This window comes from Arachis ipaensis, chromosome B10 (genome assembly GCF_000816755.2).
Source record: "Arachis ipaensis cultivar K30076 chromosome B10, Araip1.1, whole genome shotgun sequence".
NCBI lineage: Eukaryota > Viridiplantae > Streptophyta > Magnoliopsida > Fabales > Fabaceae > Arachis > Arachis ipaensis.
This window is the reverse complement of record NC_029794.2, coordinates 133,465,493-133,481,020: the sequence shown is the minus strand read 5'-3', so window position 1 is coordinate 133,481,020 and position 15,528 is coordinate 133,465,493. Positions and strand designations below refer to the sequence as shown.

Genomic DNA, 15,528 nt, shown 5'->3' with positions numbered 1-15,528 from the left:
GATATAAATTATTTTTTAAAATTAATTTTAGTTTAAAATAATATTAAAATATACAATTATTTTTTTATTAAAACTTTTAGTTTTAATATAGCATATTTAATTTTTTTTTTATTTCTGGCCCCTCTTTATAAGATTTCTGAATCCGCCACTGAACATATCAGTAATAATAACCTTCTAAAATAATATAAAAACCTTAATAAATATCGGTTTGAATTTAGTAATTTACTTCAAAATTTAGTTCTAAAATATGTAGCAAATATAAAAACCTTATAACATATCAGTAATAGTAACCTTCTAAAATAATATAAAAACCTTAACAAAGGGTACTAGAACTAATAATTGAGTTTAATTAACAGGTTTGGTAGTGAGGCCAAATCCAAAGGGGAAGAGAGGATCATAATGAGAATCACCAACATTCATAGGTAACTGATCAACAGTCTTGAACCATGTTCTTGAAAGCTTGCCAGTGAAACCATAATCACCAAACAGAACATCAGCAACACCTTGTCCCTCTGTTCCTGGAAGCCATGCAGCAACAAGTGCATCAATGGTGTCAAGATATGGTTGCATAACCAATGGGCGACCAGAGATTACTACAACAACACATTTGATTCCTCCACACACATTCTTTATAGTGTCATATCCATTGTGAGAGATTGTTAAGTTCTTGCTGTCACCCTTTGTTTCTGCATATGGCTCCTCTCCAACCACAACAATGGCATATGAGAAATTATTTGACTTCACATACTCTAGATCTGGGTTCTCCTTGTGAACTACCTTTGTGTCTTTGTCAACACTGTTTTTAATAGCACTAAGAATTGTTGTACCTGCAAACAATATAAAATATCACGCAATTATACACAAATATATAACGACTGATTTGACAGCTAATATTTTTATGTGTATATAGCAATTTTTTATTACATTTTGAGTAATTTGAAAGATATAAGATCATAAAAAATTAAAAGAATTATATTGAATACTATTATTGATTTATTCTAAGACAAAATTGCTTCACCAAATTAATAATTTTTAAAAAAAGTAAAGATTATAATTTGAATAGAAACAATGAACTTTTTGTACCTTTAGTAATGTTGTTGCCACCTTGTCCTTGCCAAGTAATGGTCCAACCACCACATTGAAAGCCAAGATTATCAGCGTGGCTTCCAGCAACAAGAATCTTTGATGCTTTCTTAGGAAGAGGAATCAATGGTTCATCACCATTTTCACCATTCTTCAACAGCACCAGAGATTTTCTCACAGCTTCCCTAGCCAATTCTCTATGCTCCTGTCAGTTTATTATGTGCAAATAAAAAGACGGCTTAACTATTTGTAAGAAGAAAAAAATGCATTGGTAAAAGAAAAATTATATACATAAGTGATTGATTAAGGTTTAATTATTCTGTAAGTTCCTGTAATTTTTATCGAATTTTCAATTAGATCTCTATATTTTATTTCTTTTTAATTGGTTCCTATATTATATCAGATTTTATAACTAAATCCTTACCGTGACAGAAACGTTGAAATTTACTGAATATTCTATTTAACTATACAGAATATTTAGTCAAGTGTTAGGCATATTTGTTTTGTTTAATAGAATATTCCGTCACCGTAGTAACTTAATTACAAAATCTAATATGGTATAGGGACTCAATCGAAAAAAAGTATAAGAACCTAATTGAAAATTTAGTAAAACTATAGAGACTGATAGAGTAATTAAACCATTAATTAACGAACCTGAGTTCCAATCTGGTTGACGAGGCTGTAATCAGCAAGTGGATTCTCAAAAAGACCCATCACAAACTTAACCCTTAAAATTCTCTCCACTGCATCGTTAATTCTACTCATGGGTACAAAATTATTTTTCACCAAAGAAGTTAAGTCATCTATGAATTCTTTGTAAGTAAATGGAATCATGACCTGCACCATGCATGAAAAAGAATTATGAGATAAATAATGACATGTTCAAAAATAAAAACAGGTCTAACTCAAAAAAATAAATCTGATAATTACATTAGTGACCTTAAAGTCATTTTAAGAGTCACTTATTTTCTCGTCATTTTCATAGTTTGAAAAATCAATTTGATGCTAAAATTCTTCGAAAATGTTCGATTTTTATGTGCTTTCATTAGTATATCAAAATGAAACAATTGAAATTTATAATTACCATGTCAATTCCAGCATTTACTCCAGCTAGAACAGAATATGTGTAGTTAGCATGAGGAGGGTAAGTAATCCTATCAATGCCTTGATAATCAGATATCACAAAACCCTGCAAACAAAAAATTAAATAAACTACGAATTTTAGGACTCAATCATGGACATAAAAAATTATGGATATATAAAAATTATGGTACCCTGAAACGAAGTGTCTTCTTGAGGAAACCAGTGACTAAATCACGGTTAGCATGCATCTTAACTCCATTGAGGCTTGAGTAAGAGACCATGACAGTTGCAACACCCTTAATAATTGAGTTATCATAGGCTGGCATGTGAATGCTAAGCAATCCATGTCTATCTATCACTGTGTTGTTCTCATTGATCCCTTTTGTGGTTCCTCCATCACCAACAAAGTGTTTAGCACAAGCTGCAACTTTTGTTCTGTCCCCAAAAAAGAATAAAAATTTTACAAGGTTTTTATATTTTTTTAGACCGTGGAAACTCATGTACTTAACTTCATGTGAAGTTAGATAACTGAGAGCCGTTAAATGATAACAATTTAGTCAAATCTGTCAAACCATTTAACGACTTTCAACAACTTTCAGCTACATGAAATTAACTGCACACGAGTTTTCACCTGTCAGTAGTAAAATTAAGCAAGCAAGAAGATGCATAAAAATTCATACTTTCCAGGAGCAACATAGGGAACACCCTTGGGAGAGTTTGCAGGGATTTCACCCTGCAATCCAGGGATGATCTCTGTCATAGCTTGGACTATCCTATGATCTTCGCTATAACTTTCATAACACCTTCCCCACCTTGGATCCCTACACACCTAATACAAACAAAATCCACAAAACTTACATAAATTATAAACCGTCAGATAATTTAGTCAAACATATTCGGTCAAACATATCAATTTATATAATATTTTTTTTTATTTTAATGTGTTACCGCAATGCAAGGTGCGAACGCATATGGAATCCCGGTAGCTCTAACTTCAAGAGCAGTTGCTTCCCCAATCTTCCTCACAAGTGCTGGGTCCCTGTGTTGTTCAGAAATATTTTTTAAAATACTTTTCATTATATAATAATTCATACAAATACATATTGGGATATATATATATATATACCTAGTAGCTCCTAGCCCAACATTATGAGGAAAAATCGTTGCTTTATAAACATTGTTATGGCCATGAACAGCATCAATTCCATAAATTAATGGAATTCCCAGCCTTGTTGATAAAGCACCCTTTTGAAGTTCATTCACCATGTCAACCCAATCCTCAGCAGTTGCATTGACTTTTGGAACACTTCCACCTCCACTCAACACACTCCCTGTAAAAATTCATATACAGTTATCTTTGTATAAAGTTGATAGACAAGAACCACTGTTAGATGATTCAACGGATTTGACTAAATAAAAAACAACTATACATAGATTTTAATCTTATTTTTTATATGGCCAAAAGAATAATTACAAAAAGGTGAAAACTCAGGTGAAGTTGACTTCACGTGAAGTTGACACCTGAGAATCGTTAGATGAAAATTTAGTCAGATCAATCAAATCATCTAACGATTTTCAGGTATCAACTTCACGTGAAGTCGACTGTACCTGAGTTTCCACCTTACAAAAAAAGTATCTCTTTGTTTTATGAATAAACTCAAACGTTAAATCTTACCAATGAAATAGTTCTTGATGACATCAGCAGAAGCAACAGTGCGTTCGATCTGCACCATTTGGCCAATTTTCTCTTCCAAAGTCATCCTTTTCATAAGATCCTTGATTCTAATATTTAATGGCTGTTTTGGATCTTTGTATTTCAAATACTCTGCCCCTGTTATTGACACACAACATGTCAAAAGCATAAGCCCCACCAAAAGATTTAGAAATTTCGCCATTGTTTCTTTCTTCTCTTCTTCACCTCTCGGCTATAATTTCACAATTGAATCAGATTAATGTTCAGGCTTAATATATAGAGAGTTAGTATTGGGTTAATTTTAAAATTAAATTTGATTTGTTGTTAAATTTGCTTAGTAAATAAAAAAAATTACAGATAAGATAGAATCAGCGTGATTAAGGATACGGATATAAGTATTTAAATTCAATGAAATCTAATTTAAACAGCTTAATTAATTATATATATATTAAATCTTAATTACTAAAAAATATTTTAAAAAAAAGACGTTATGTGAGTCAGTCCCTCCTTTTATTTATCAAATATAAAGCTGTTTATATTTTCATACACCAAGCCTAACACAAAATTAGTGTTCTACAAGACTCAAGAATTACATTCTATTCCATCAATTTGGAGCGTTTCAAGCCAATCCTAGCACAAAGAATGAATTCTTAAGTGAGAATTATGGATCTATTTTACTATCTCTGACCTGTAGAGCTGAAGATAATGCATGCATATGTAAGACCAAACACATGATAAAGTTTAGTATCTAAGTATTAACTAATACTATATCATGTCTTCTAAGTGAGAAAGAAATAGATATAAAAATCAACATCAATTTTTTTTATCTTTTTATTAATTTCTTTTATGAAATTAAAAATTGGTTTACAGACGTAAAGGCTTCAAACCTAACAATTGCCAAAAGCATAACTTGGTTATACCTTATAAAAAAATGTTATTTCCATACCAAAATCAACCATTAAAATTAGCAACCATGTATACAAAAATACATGTGTAGTTTAACTCATTTTTAATGTGTATTCTACCTTAATAACTAACTTTAATGACTGATTTTAGTGTACATCTAGTATGGTTGATATCGAACATACCAAGCACAACCACAAGAATGGTACATGGTGGCTGGCTAACACTTATTAAAGTTCTTATTCTACTTTGTTGGGTTTGGTTGTAAGGCCAAATCCAAATGGATAAAGTGGATCATAATCTGAATCACCAACATTCATAGGTAACTGATCAACTGTCTTAAACCATGTTCTTGGAAGCTTGCCAGTGAAACCATAATCACCAAACAAGACATCAGCAACACCTTGACCCTCTGTTCCTGGAAGCCATGCAGCAACAAGTGCTTCAATGGTGTCAAGATATGGCTGTATAACCACAGGGCGACCAGAGATTACTACAACAACACATTTCACTCCTCCACACACATTTGTTATGGTTTGTGGACCAGGATCTGCTATTGTCAAGTTCAAGCTGTCTCCAAATGTCTCTGCATATGGATGCTCTCCAACTACCACAATTGCATATGAAAAATCATTGGACTTCACATACTCCAAGTCAGGGTTCTCCTTGTAAACCACCTTAGTGTCTTTATCAACAGTGTTTCTAATAGCACTTAGAATAGTTGTGCCTATAAAATAAGAGAAATGTTAATACAACATATCAGTCATCAGTATAGAATACATGTTAAAAAATCAATATTTTTTATGTTCATTTGAAAAACAATAACAAAATTGAGAAGTAAGGTTATATATACCAGTGGTAAGATTGTTTCCACTTAGTCCTTGCCAATCAATGGTCCAACCACCACACTGATAACCAAGATTATCAGCATGGCTTCCGGCAACAAGTATTTTTGAAGCCTTCTTAGGAAGAGGAAGCAATGGTTTATGTGCATATTGACCATTCTTTAACAATACTAATGATCTCCTTACAGCTTCTCTAGCTAAGTCTCTATGCTCCTGTCTCCCAAGTTGGTTGACTAAGCTGTAATCAGCGAGTGGATTCTCAAAAAGGCCCATCATGAACTTAACCCTTAAAATTCTCCTCACTGCATCATCAATTCGACTCGTGGGTATGAAATTATGTTTCACTAGAGAGGTTAGGCCATCTATGAATTCTGTGTAGTTGAAAGGAACCATTATCTGCAGGATTACCACACCCAATGAGAAAGCATGGCTTGAGCAATATAAAATTAAAGAATTTAAAATGTCAATGTTTACCATGTCAATTCCAGTAGTAATTCCAGTAAGAATGGAATATGTATAGTTGGCATGAGGAGGGGAAGTAATCCTATCAATTCCCTGCCAATCTGATATAACAAAACCCTGCAACAAACCAAACTGTTTAACACTCATGATAATATAATATAGGAAGAGTTTCAAATATATTAGGACTAACAGTACTCCAGTAGTTTTAGTCATTGACCTCAATCTGTATTTGTTGATCTCAACATATATATATACAAATTGAGATCAACGACTAAATTACTAAAACACTAGTATTCTTGGTATACTTAAAAACTTTTTTTATAATATAATATTTGCAATAAGTTAATTATTATAGGTTTAATTATTCTTTTGATCTCTATAGTTTCATCAAATTTGTAATTAGGTCTATATATGTTTTTTTTTCTTTTCAATTGGATCCTTACACTGTTTTTAACTTTGTAATTAGGTCATTCTTAGTATAAAAATTGTTAAAGTTAATTAAATATTTCTCCCAAATTTAAAGTATCCATAATTAAAAACCTAATTAGATCTTTGACTACATAATTTTTTTAGAAAAATATTCGGTTAATTTTAATGTTTTTTACATGAAAAGAACCTAATTATAAAATTAAAACAGTATAAAAACTCAATTGAAAAAAAAATAAATATAAAGACGTAATTAAAAATTTGATAAAACTATAAAGACCAACAAAGTAATTAAACTATTATTATACCCTGAAACGAAGTGTGTTTTTGAGGAAGCCAGTGACTAGTTGACGGTTAGCGTGCATCTTAACTCCATTCCAGCTTGAGAAAGAAACCATGACAGTAGACACTCCCTTGATGATTGAGTTATAGTAGCCTGGCATGTGAATGCTAAGCAATCCATGTCTATCTATCACTGTGTTGTTCTCATTGATTCCTTTTGTGGTTCCTCCATCTCCAACATAGTGTTTAGCACAAGCTGCTACATTCTTTCTGAACAAACAAACAAACATGCTCCACATTTTTATTTGAATATTAAAAAAAAAAAGTTAAAAATATTATATGATTGGTATGAATTCTTACTTTCCAGCAACAAAGGGAACACCCTTGCGTGAATTTGCAGGGATTTGACCTTGCAATCCGGGAATGATCTCTGTCATAGCTTGGACTAGTGTAGGATCTTCACTGTAACTTTCATAGCAGCGACCCCACCTTGGATCTCTACAAACCTTTATTTACAAACATAAATGGCATAATAAGAGAATTTTATTGAGATAACAACAAATTTTGTATATTGTGAATTATTATTACCGCAATGCACGGTGCAAACACATATGGAATTCCGGTAGCTCTAACTTCAAGTGCAGTTGCTTCTCCAATCTTCTTCACAAGTTCTGGGTCCCTGCTTGTTCCCACAAATATTTTAGAAGAAATATGCCCAAACATGTTAAAATATTGAGTATACCAAAATTAGCTACTAAAATTAACTACTAATATAAAATATATATTAAAAATAAATTAAATAATATATATATTTATATACAAATATATAGTGACTAATTTTAGTATGTAAATATATATAGTGACTAATTTCGTAGGTAGATAACATTTTTATTTTTTAAAACATAAATGCCTTAAATGGTTTGTTTGATTTATATTTTTTATTTTTTGTTTCTATTTTTAGTATTTTCTGTTTTCTAGATTTTATAAAAAAATGAAAATAAGAAGTAAAAACAGAAAACAGAATTTTATTATTTTTACTATTTTTATTTTTTCCTTCATAAAATACAGAAAATACGAAATACTAAAAACAAAAATAAAAAATAAAAACGCAAACCAAACACGCTCTAAATTGTTCTTAAGTCAATAAGAACAATATGTTAATATTACTTTTAAACTCCTTAAAGTTGTATTATTCGAATTTTCTTTCACATTATCAAAAGAATTTATAAATTTAATATTTTTTCGTAACAACTATATTAAATAAATACTAAAATCAGACATTAGTATAAAATATATATTAAAATATAAAATATACATAGTGAATAATTTTAATGACTAATTTTAATGAACAGATAATATTTTTGTTTTCATAAATTAAAAATATATGAAGATATTCTTTACTTTAAAATATTCAAACCTTTTCATTTTTCTTCTTTTGAGATTTTTTCCAAACACATTACATAAACTCGAAATCAAAACAGGACTTTCTAATTTGAAAAATAGTAACGATTAAGGCTTTGTTTGGATATAGAAAAGAAAATGGAAGGAAAGAAAATGAGAGGAAAAAAAATGAGTGGAAAGAAAATAGAAGGAAAAGTAGAGTTATTTGTATGTTGTTTGGATTAAGAGAAAATGGATGGAAAGAAAATAGAAAGAAAGTTTTCTTTTGTTTGGATGAAAAGAAAAGTGAGAAGAAAGAAAATCATAATAGCATAAAATTACATTAATACCCTTATATATATTATATGTAAATTATAATTTATTAATGATAAGGGGTAAATGTGTAATTTTATTCAAATTGCTCTTATTTCTCTCCATTTTCTTCTCATTTATGGAAAGAAAATAATTTAGTGGGTCCCACATTATTTTTTTCTTTCCTCCCTATTTTCTCTTCTCATCCAAACAACAAAAAACTTACTTTTCCATTCATTTTCTTTCCCCCCATTTTCTTTCCTTTCAAAATCCCTCAATCCAAACAATGTGTAAACGCTTTATAAAGCACAATGGCAACATTAGAAACCTTTTTTGGCATCATGCATAGTAGATAGTAAGTGTAAGTTTGACTATCAAAATGTTTTTGTTTTTATTTCAAATCTTATTTCCTATTAAACATATAATATTTCTTCTTAAGATTTGAACTTAAAATAATCTTATATGTAAAAGAGAACAAGAATAATTTTACCTAGTAGCTCCCATCCCAATGTTGTGAGGAAAAATGGTTGCTTTGTAGACATTGTTATGGCCATGAACAGCATCAATTCCATAAATCATAGGAATTCCCAGCCTTGTTGATAAAGCACCCTTTTGAAAATCATTCACCATCTTAATCCAATCCTCTGCACTAGCCTGCTTCTTTGGAACACTTCCTCCCCCACTTAGCACACTCCCTAGAGTGATAACAATAAATTTATTTTTAAAAGTTTAATTTAAACTATCTTTTTAATAACGAGTTTAAAATTTTGTTATTTTTACTGATTTAGTAATACATGATTGTATGACGGTCTAAAATTTCGGTATTATTTTTTTAAATACCTATAAAGTACTTGTTAATGGCATTAGCTGATGCAACAGTGCGATCAATCTGCACCATTTGGCCAATCTTCTCCTCCAAAGTCATTCTGTTTATGAGATCCTTGATTCGAACATTCAAAGGCTGTTTTGGATCTTTATATTTCAAGTACTCTGCATCTGCCAAGGCTACCCAGCAGTTCAACAGCAATAAACCCACCATAAAGATGAGAATTTTCTTCATCTCTTCTCAACACAACTTCACAACAAAATTAAAAAAACCATCAGGTCTCAACTTGCAACACAAGTTGAATCATTTAGTGGCATTCAAAAGTTTAATACATTTAGTAAACAAACAAAACGAGAGGATCTTTGTCTTAATAAGAAACAAACTTAAATTTTTTTTTTTTTTTTAAATTCTAATGGTCAATTCTCTAGTATGTTTGACTTTCATGTCAAAATTGCCAAAACAAATGTCAATAGGAAGTTTTACATCTTACGATTTACACAATTCGTCACATTTTTTTGGCAATTTCGACAAATTAGATTAGATTTAGGTAGACAACAACATTTTTAGTATCTATCCCAGAATTATTTTAACCTTGCATGTAATCTATAAATATTTCTGTAATCACTATAAAAACTTGAAAATATACCTTAATAAATAAAAAAATAAATAAAAATGTATGTTACCGACCACTTTACAAGTGTGTGAGTGTATACTCAAAAGACACCCCAGCTGCTCTCTTATGATAGTGCGTGTACTCAAGCTCAGTGTCACTGTTGTATATATAGATCAACAGATCAAAGCAATAAGAATTTAGCTCTAAAGTAGTAGTAGTATTATTATAATGGCGGCTAATTATTATAGTGGCGGCTAATTAAGTATCAAGTTAATTATAAAAGAGAAATACCCATTTTAGTCTATGAAATTCAAAATTACCTATACTGGTCCTCCAAATTCAAGTCCCGACACCAATGTGGTCCCTCGAATTTTTTCGGCGTTGACTAGACAAATAGAATGCGGAGATGGCATCTTCCCTGCTACGCTGGATGATGAGTAAACGATGTTGTTTATCCTTGGCATCCAAACAAGTCAGAAATGTCGTCGCTTTGTATATGAAGGGAGAAGAAACGATGAAGACCCAAAATAAAGTATTATTCTTCTCCTCTACCTCTAATATTCTTCATTTCTGACTTGTTTAGGCACTAAGGGTAAACGATATCGTTTACTCATCATCCAATGTAGTAGGGAGGGTGCTATATCAGCACTCCGTTTGCCTAGTCATCACCGGAAAGAGTCGATGAATCATATTGGTGCCTGGATTTGAATCTGGAGGACTAGTATAGGTAATTTTGAATTTCAGGGACCAAATTGAATAATCGCGTGAATCTCTAGGACTAAAATGGGTATTTGGTCCTAATTGTTAGCTCACTAGTCTGCTTAAACAAGTGTCGGGAGTTCGAATCTCGCCATGTTCATGCAACAACCCATTAGATAACTAAATGGAATTCAGTACTGCGATGGATTAGTCATTGACTTGCTGGGTTGGAGGATACGATGGAAACTAAAACTAAAAGAATAAGAGTCAATGGCTCCTTAGCATGAAACATGGAGAATGCGTTGAGGAGAAAATCAGGGAAACGTGCTTCCCAGCTCAAGGTAGTTTTCCTGCTCATCTGTTACTCTCTATATATATTTCATTTTTCTATTCATTCCTTATTCAAAGGATTAACCATGTGGGTATCTAGAGTAGTAGTGATAAAGTCAAACGCCAGTTTAGCATTGTGATCTTGTTTGTGAAATGGTGGCCTGGGGAAGGTAGCACCTGAAAATGCAGATTTTGATTATAATGACTTCAGGAACATGCTTTAGTGTGTGTTTCGATATTATTAAACCGTAAGAAAAATAAAAGGTGTATACATATAAATTAAAATAGTCCATAAAATCCAGAGGATATTCTTTGCAATAAAAATAGTAAAATCATAAAAAAAAAAAGGTAAAAGAAGAAGAGAGACCCACATACTATTACAGTATTACTCTCTTCTTATGAAACACCACACTCACACTGTGACACAACACCATACTAGGTATGTAGAATTGTAGATACACCAACAAATGAGTGTATACTATTAGGTTATTTTATTATATCTTATTCAAGAAAATTTACACAACATTGGAAAATAAATGTCTTTTCATATGAAAAAAGACAATAAAATAGCTTATTTAAAATTTGAAACTGGTTTATTAGAACAAATCCTATTTAAGTACCAAACACAACCTAAACAATGTTAAAAGGTGCTTGAAAGTTGAGTTCCCTATACAACTTTGTTGGGTTTGGTTGTAAGGCCAAATCCAAATGGGTAAAGTGGATCATAATGTGAATCACCAACATTCATAGGTAACTGATCAACTGTCTTAAACCATGTTCTTGGAAGCTTGCCAGTGAAACCATAATCACCAAACAAGACATCAGCAACACCTTGACCCTCAGTTCCTGGAAGCCATGCAGCAACAAGGGCTTCAATGGTGTCAAGATATGGCTGTATAACCACAGGGCGACCAGAGATTACTACAACAACACATTTCACTCCTCCACACACATTTGTTATGGTTTGTGGACCAGGATCTGCTATTGTCAAGTTCAAGCTGTCTCCAAATGTCTCTGCATATGGAAGCTCTCCAACTACCACAATTGCATATGAAAAATCATTGGACTTCACATACTCCAAATCAGGGTTCTCCTTGTAAACCACCTTAGTGTCTTCATCAACAGTGTTTTTTATAGCACTTAGAATAGTTGTGCCTATAAAATAAGAGAAATGTTAATACAATCATGCTGTGTGTATCAGAAATAGAAAAATCAACTGCGAATTCAGTCATCAGTATAGAATACATGTTGAAAAATCAATATTTTTTATGTTCATTTGAAAAACAATAACAAAATTGAGAAGTAAGGCTATATATACCAGTGGTAATATTGTTGCCACTTAGTCCTTGCCATTCAATGGTCCAACCACCACACTGATAACCAAGATTATCAGCATGACTTCCAGCAACAAGTATTTTTGAAGCCTTCTTAGGAAGTGGAAGCAATGGTGTATCTGCATCTTCACCATTCTTTAATAGGACTAATGATTTTCTCACAGCTTCCCTAGCCAATTCTCTATGCTCCTATCAAATTATGGCGCCAATCTAGTTAACCACTAACCAGAAACCATCAATAGAAATAATGGCAAGTAGTAAAGAAATGATTAACTAACCTGACTTCCAAGCTGGTCAACTAGGGTGTTATCAGCTAATGGACTTTCAAAAAGACCCATCACAAACTTAACCCTTAGGATTCTCTTTACCGCATCATCAATTCGACTCATGGCTATGAAGTTGTTCTTCACTAAAGATGTTAGGCCATCTATGAATTCAGTGTAGTTATAGGGAACCATTATCTGCATCATTAACACAGCTAGTAAGACAAGATATCGTGTTATGTGAAATTATGATGCACTATATTTATTTACTTTAGTATCGGAATGCTTTTTGCAGGTCAAAGCTTTCGTAATATAATTCATTCACAAAAGAAGAAACAACTTGCACTTATTCAAGACGAATTATATCTCAAAAAGCTCATCTAGGGCTGTCAAATGGGACTGTCTGGATTATTTAAGTCTGGCCCATTTAAACCTGCTTCATTTGAGGGCCATAATTTTTTAGCCCAGACTTTACTTTTTTTTAAAAAATATTTTGACAAAAAAATAATTTTTAGGTCAAAAACCTTAAATAAACAATATTTTTTTTTAATTGACGGATCAAATTTTCGGGTTGAATCAGGAGAAATATTACCTTAAAGTGTTACTTTTTTTTGAAAAAAATAAATGGGCCGTCTGTAAAACCTGTGAACTAGTCCGTTTAACCCGTTATTTTTTTATTAATCGGGCTCAACCCGTTTAATCCAAAATTTAAACAAACCTAATTTTGGAGGTAAAACTCGTCTGTTTAAAGTTTAAACGGATAAACGGACCGATCCGATAGATTTAATCCATTTTGAGGCCCAGGCTCTGCTCATCAGTGCAAGAACATTTATAATTTAAAAAGACTTTGAATTGAGAATGTTGGGTACCATGTCAATTCCAGCATTGATTCCGGTAATAATCGAATATGTATAGTTAGCATGAGGAGGGGAAGTAATCCTATCAATTCCTTGCCAATCTGATATCACAAAACCCTGCAACAAAGCAGAGAATAATTTACAGGTCTCCATTAATATATATAGTAATTATGAGAGTAACAGAGTAATTATTATTACCCTGAAGCGAAGAGTGTTCTTGAGAAAGCCAGTAATTAAGTCACGGTTAGCATGCATCTTGATTCCATTCCAGCTAGAGTAAGAGATCATGACAGTTGAAACACCATTAATGATTGAGTTATAGTAGCCTGGCATGTGAATGCTAAGCAATCCATGTCTGTTTATCACCGTGTTGTTCTCGTTGATTCCTTCAGTGGTTCCTCCATCACCAACATAGTGCTTAGCACAAGCCGCAACTTTCTTTCTGTGCATAGAAAATATTATTTATGAAAGATTATATTACAACAAAAATTGACCAAAATATTTAAAAAAAAAAAACCAAATATGATTACTCATACAAAGATAAACAGTATAATAAAATATAGAGAAAAAGACAAATAAATCATGACCTTTTGTACCGCGGACATTTTTGTCCCTGACCATTGAAAAATACTTTTAAGTCCCTGATCTTTACAAAATTTGGACGGATCAGTCCCTCCGTCCAAATGCCTGGGACTGATCCGTCCAAGTTGTGTGAAGGTGAGAGACTTAAAAGTATTTTTCAATGGTTAAAGACGAAAATGTCCGCGGAACAAAAGGTAAAGGACCTATTTATCATTTTCTCTAAAATATATCATATCATTTAATAATTTTTGACAGACATTTTTAATTGAGTATTAAGAAAAAAAATATTGTATGATTGGTATGAATTCTTACTTTCCAGCAACAAAAGGAACACCCTTGCGTGAATTTGCAGGGATTTCACCTTGCAATCCAGGAATAATCTGAGTCATAGCTTGAACAACACTATGATCTTCACTATAACTTTCATAGCAGCGACCCCACCTTGGATCTCTACAAACCTTTATTTACAAACATAAATGGCATAATAAGAGAATTGCATTGAGATAACAACAAATTTTGTATATTGTGAATTATTATTACCGCAATGCAAGGTGCAAACACATATGGAATCCCAGTAGCTCTAACTTCAAGTGCAGTTGCTTCTCCAATCTTCTTCACCAACGCTGGATCCCTGCTTAAGAGTTCAATTAGAAAGTCAAATTTTAATTTTAATATTAGGTTACAGAATCAATTAATAAAAGAGTGTCGCTAGGGAGACAATAGACTATTTGTATAATATTTACAATGGGCTATTAAGTTACAAAATAAATATCCCCTATACTATCTAGAATAACCATCCGAGTATTAGGATAATAAACATCTTCCCAAAAGTTTAAACTGATGGGAGAAAATAACACTAATAGTTATATCTCTAATACTCTCTAAACATCAATTGGTGCTTTTAAAAGTATTCGATCTTTTAAAAATTACGAATACAAATACATGATCTTTTTTATTTATTAAACACAAAATAAAAAGTTTGAGCTTTTAAAAGATACAAATATCTCTTTAAAAAATTTTACCAAACCAAACTTAAATGTAAAGCTAATTCTTTGTACAACTTATACAATTTTCTTCAATAATAATAAAATGAATGTATTAAAGAAAAGTAATGTACGAATGTCATTTTCCTTATATTATTATTGCGAATTTCTGGAATGTGCACGTATTCATATCCATGGAAATATGGAATCATGATTTCTGGAAAGCGCTTTCCACCACTTTGGTCAACAAGTTGAAATTATTAATTCGTTTATATAATTAATTATCGTTTATTTGAGTTGGGTACCATCCCCAGCATATATATATACACGAATAACCCAAACAGGCAAACAGTCCTTTTCCAAAGGCATTTGGCCTCCACTAAATGATAACACTTATGACAAATGACATTATACAGTTCAACTTTACCCAATAAATTAAATAATAAACCATATTGACACATTAAATCAATTAATCAAGCATAATTAAGTCAACTTCACGTAAAATTAATAATTAAGAGTAAATAGTCAAATTAATTAAATTATTTAACTATTTTTAACTATCAATTTTACAT

General features: G+C 31.6%; 2 protein-coding genes across 4 annotated transcripts in view; both read right to left on the bottom strand.

The window, feature by feature from the left end:
• LOC107622685 (beta-glucosidase BoGH3B-like) lies at positions 246 to 4,091 on the bottom strand. The gene is made up of 9 exons (XM_016324666.2): positions 3,842 to 4,091; positions 3,293 to 3,497; positions 3,115 to 3,205; positions 2,847 to 2,995; positions 2,358 to 2,601; positions 2,168 to 2,272; positions 1,738 to 1,920; positions 1,084 to 1,288; positions 246 to 827 (listed from the first exon to the last, which is right to left on the bottom strand). The coding sequence occupies exons 1-9, from the start codon at positions 4,059 to 4,061 to the stop codon at positions 346 to 348; spliced, it is 1,884 nt and encodes a 627-aa protein (XP_016180152.1). The 5' UTR covers positions 4,062 to 4,091; the 3' UTR covers positions 246 to 345.
• Positions 4,781 to 15,528, bottom strand: part of LOC107622684 (beta-glucosidase BoGH3B) — a 12,002-nt gene continuing 1,254 nt past the window's right edge. For 2 of the 3 annotated variants that reach the window (XM_021114848.1, XM_021114849.1), the window contains 7 exons: positions 8,960 to 9,164; positions 7,366 to 7,456; positions 7,138 to 7,283; positions 6,804 to 7,047; positions 6,082 to 6,186; positions 5,616 to 6,003; positions 4,781 to 5,489 (listed from right to left, as the gene is read on the bottom strand). In XM_021114848.1, the coding sequence (XP_020970507.1) occupies positions 5,002 to 5,489; positions 5,616 to 6,003; positions 6,082 to 6,186; positions 6,804 to 7,047; positions 7,138 to 7,283; positions 7,366 to 7,456; positions 8,960 to 9,164 (1,667 nt within the window). In that variant the 3' untranslated portion in view covers positions 4,781 to 5,001. Of the gene's footprint in view, positions 5,490 to 5,615; positions 6,004 to 6,081; positions 6,187 to 6,803; positions 7,048 to 7,137; positions 7,284 to 7,365; positions 7,457 to 8,959; positions 9,165 to 11,405; positions 12,093 to 12,255; positions 12,461 to 12,549; positions 12,733 to 13,403; positions 13,509 to 13,589; positions 13,834 to 14,285; positions 14,432 to 14,513; positions 14,605 to 15,528 lie in introns of those variants that run through there. The other variant, XM_016324665.2, reaches the window with a different exon arrangement.

Coding starts and splice junctions, on each gene's coding strand:
- LOC107622685 (XM_016324666.2), bottom strand. CDS start 4,061: ATGGCGAAATTTCTAAATCTTTTGGTGGGGCTTATGCTTTTGACATGT. Junction 2,273..2,357: donor AGAAGACACTTCGTTTCAGG/GTACCATAATTT, acceptor TTTTGTTTGCAG/GGTTTTGTGATATCTGATTA. Junction 1,289..1,737: donor TCAACCAGATTGGAACTCAG/GTTCGTTAATTA, acceptor ATAAACTGACAG/GAGCATAGAGAATTGGCTAG.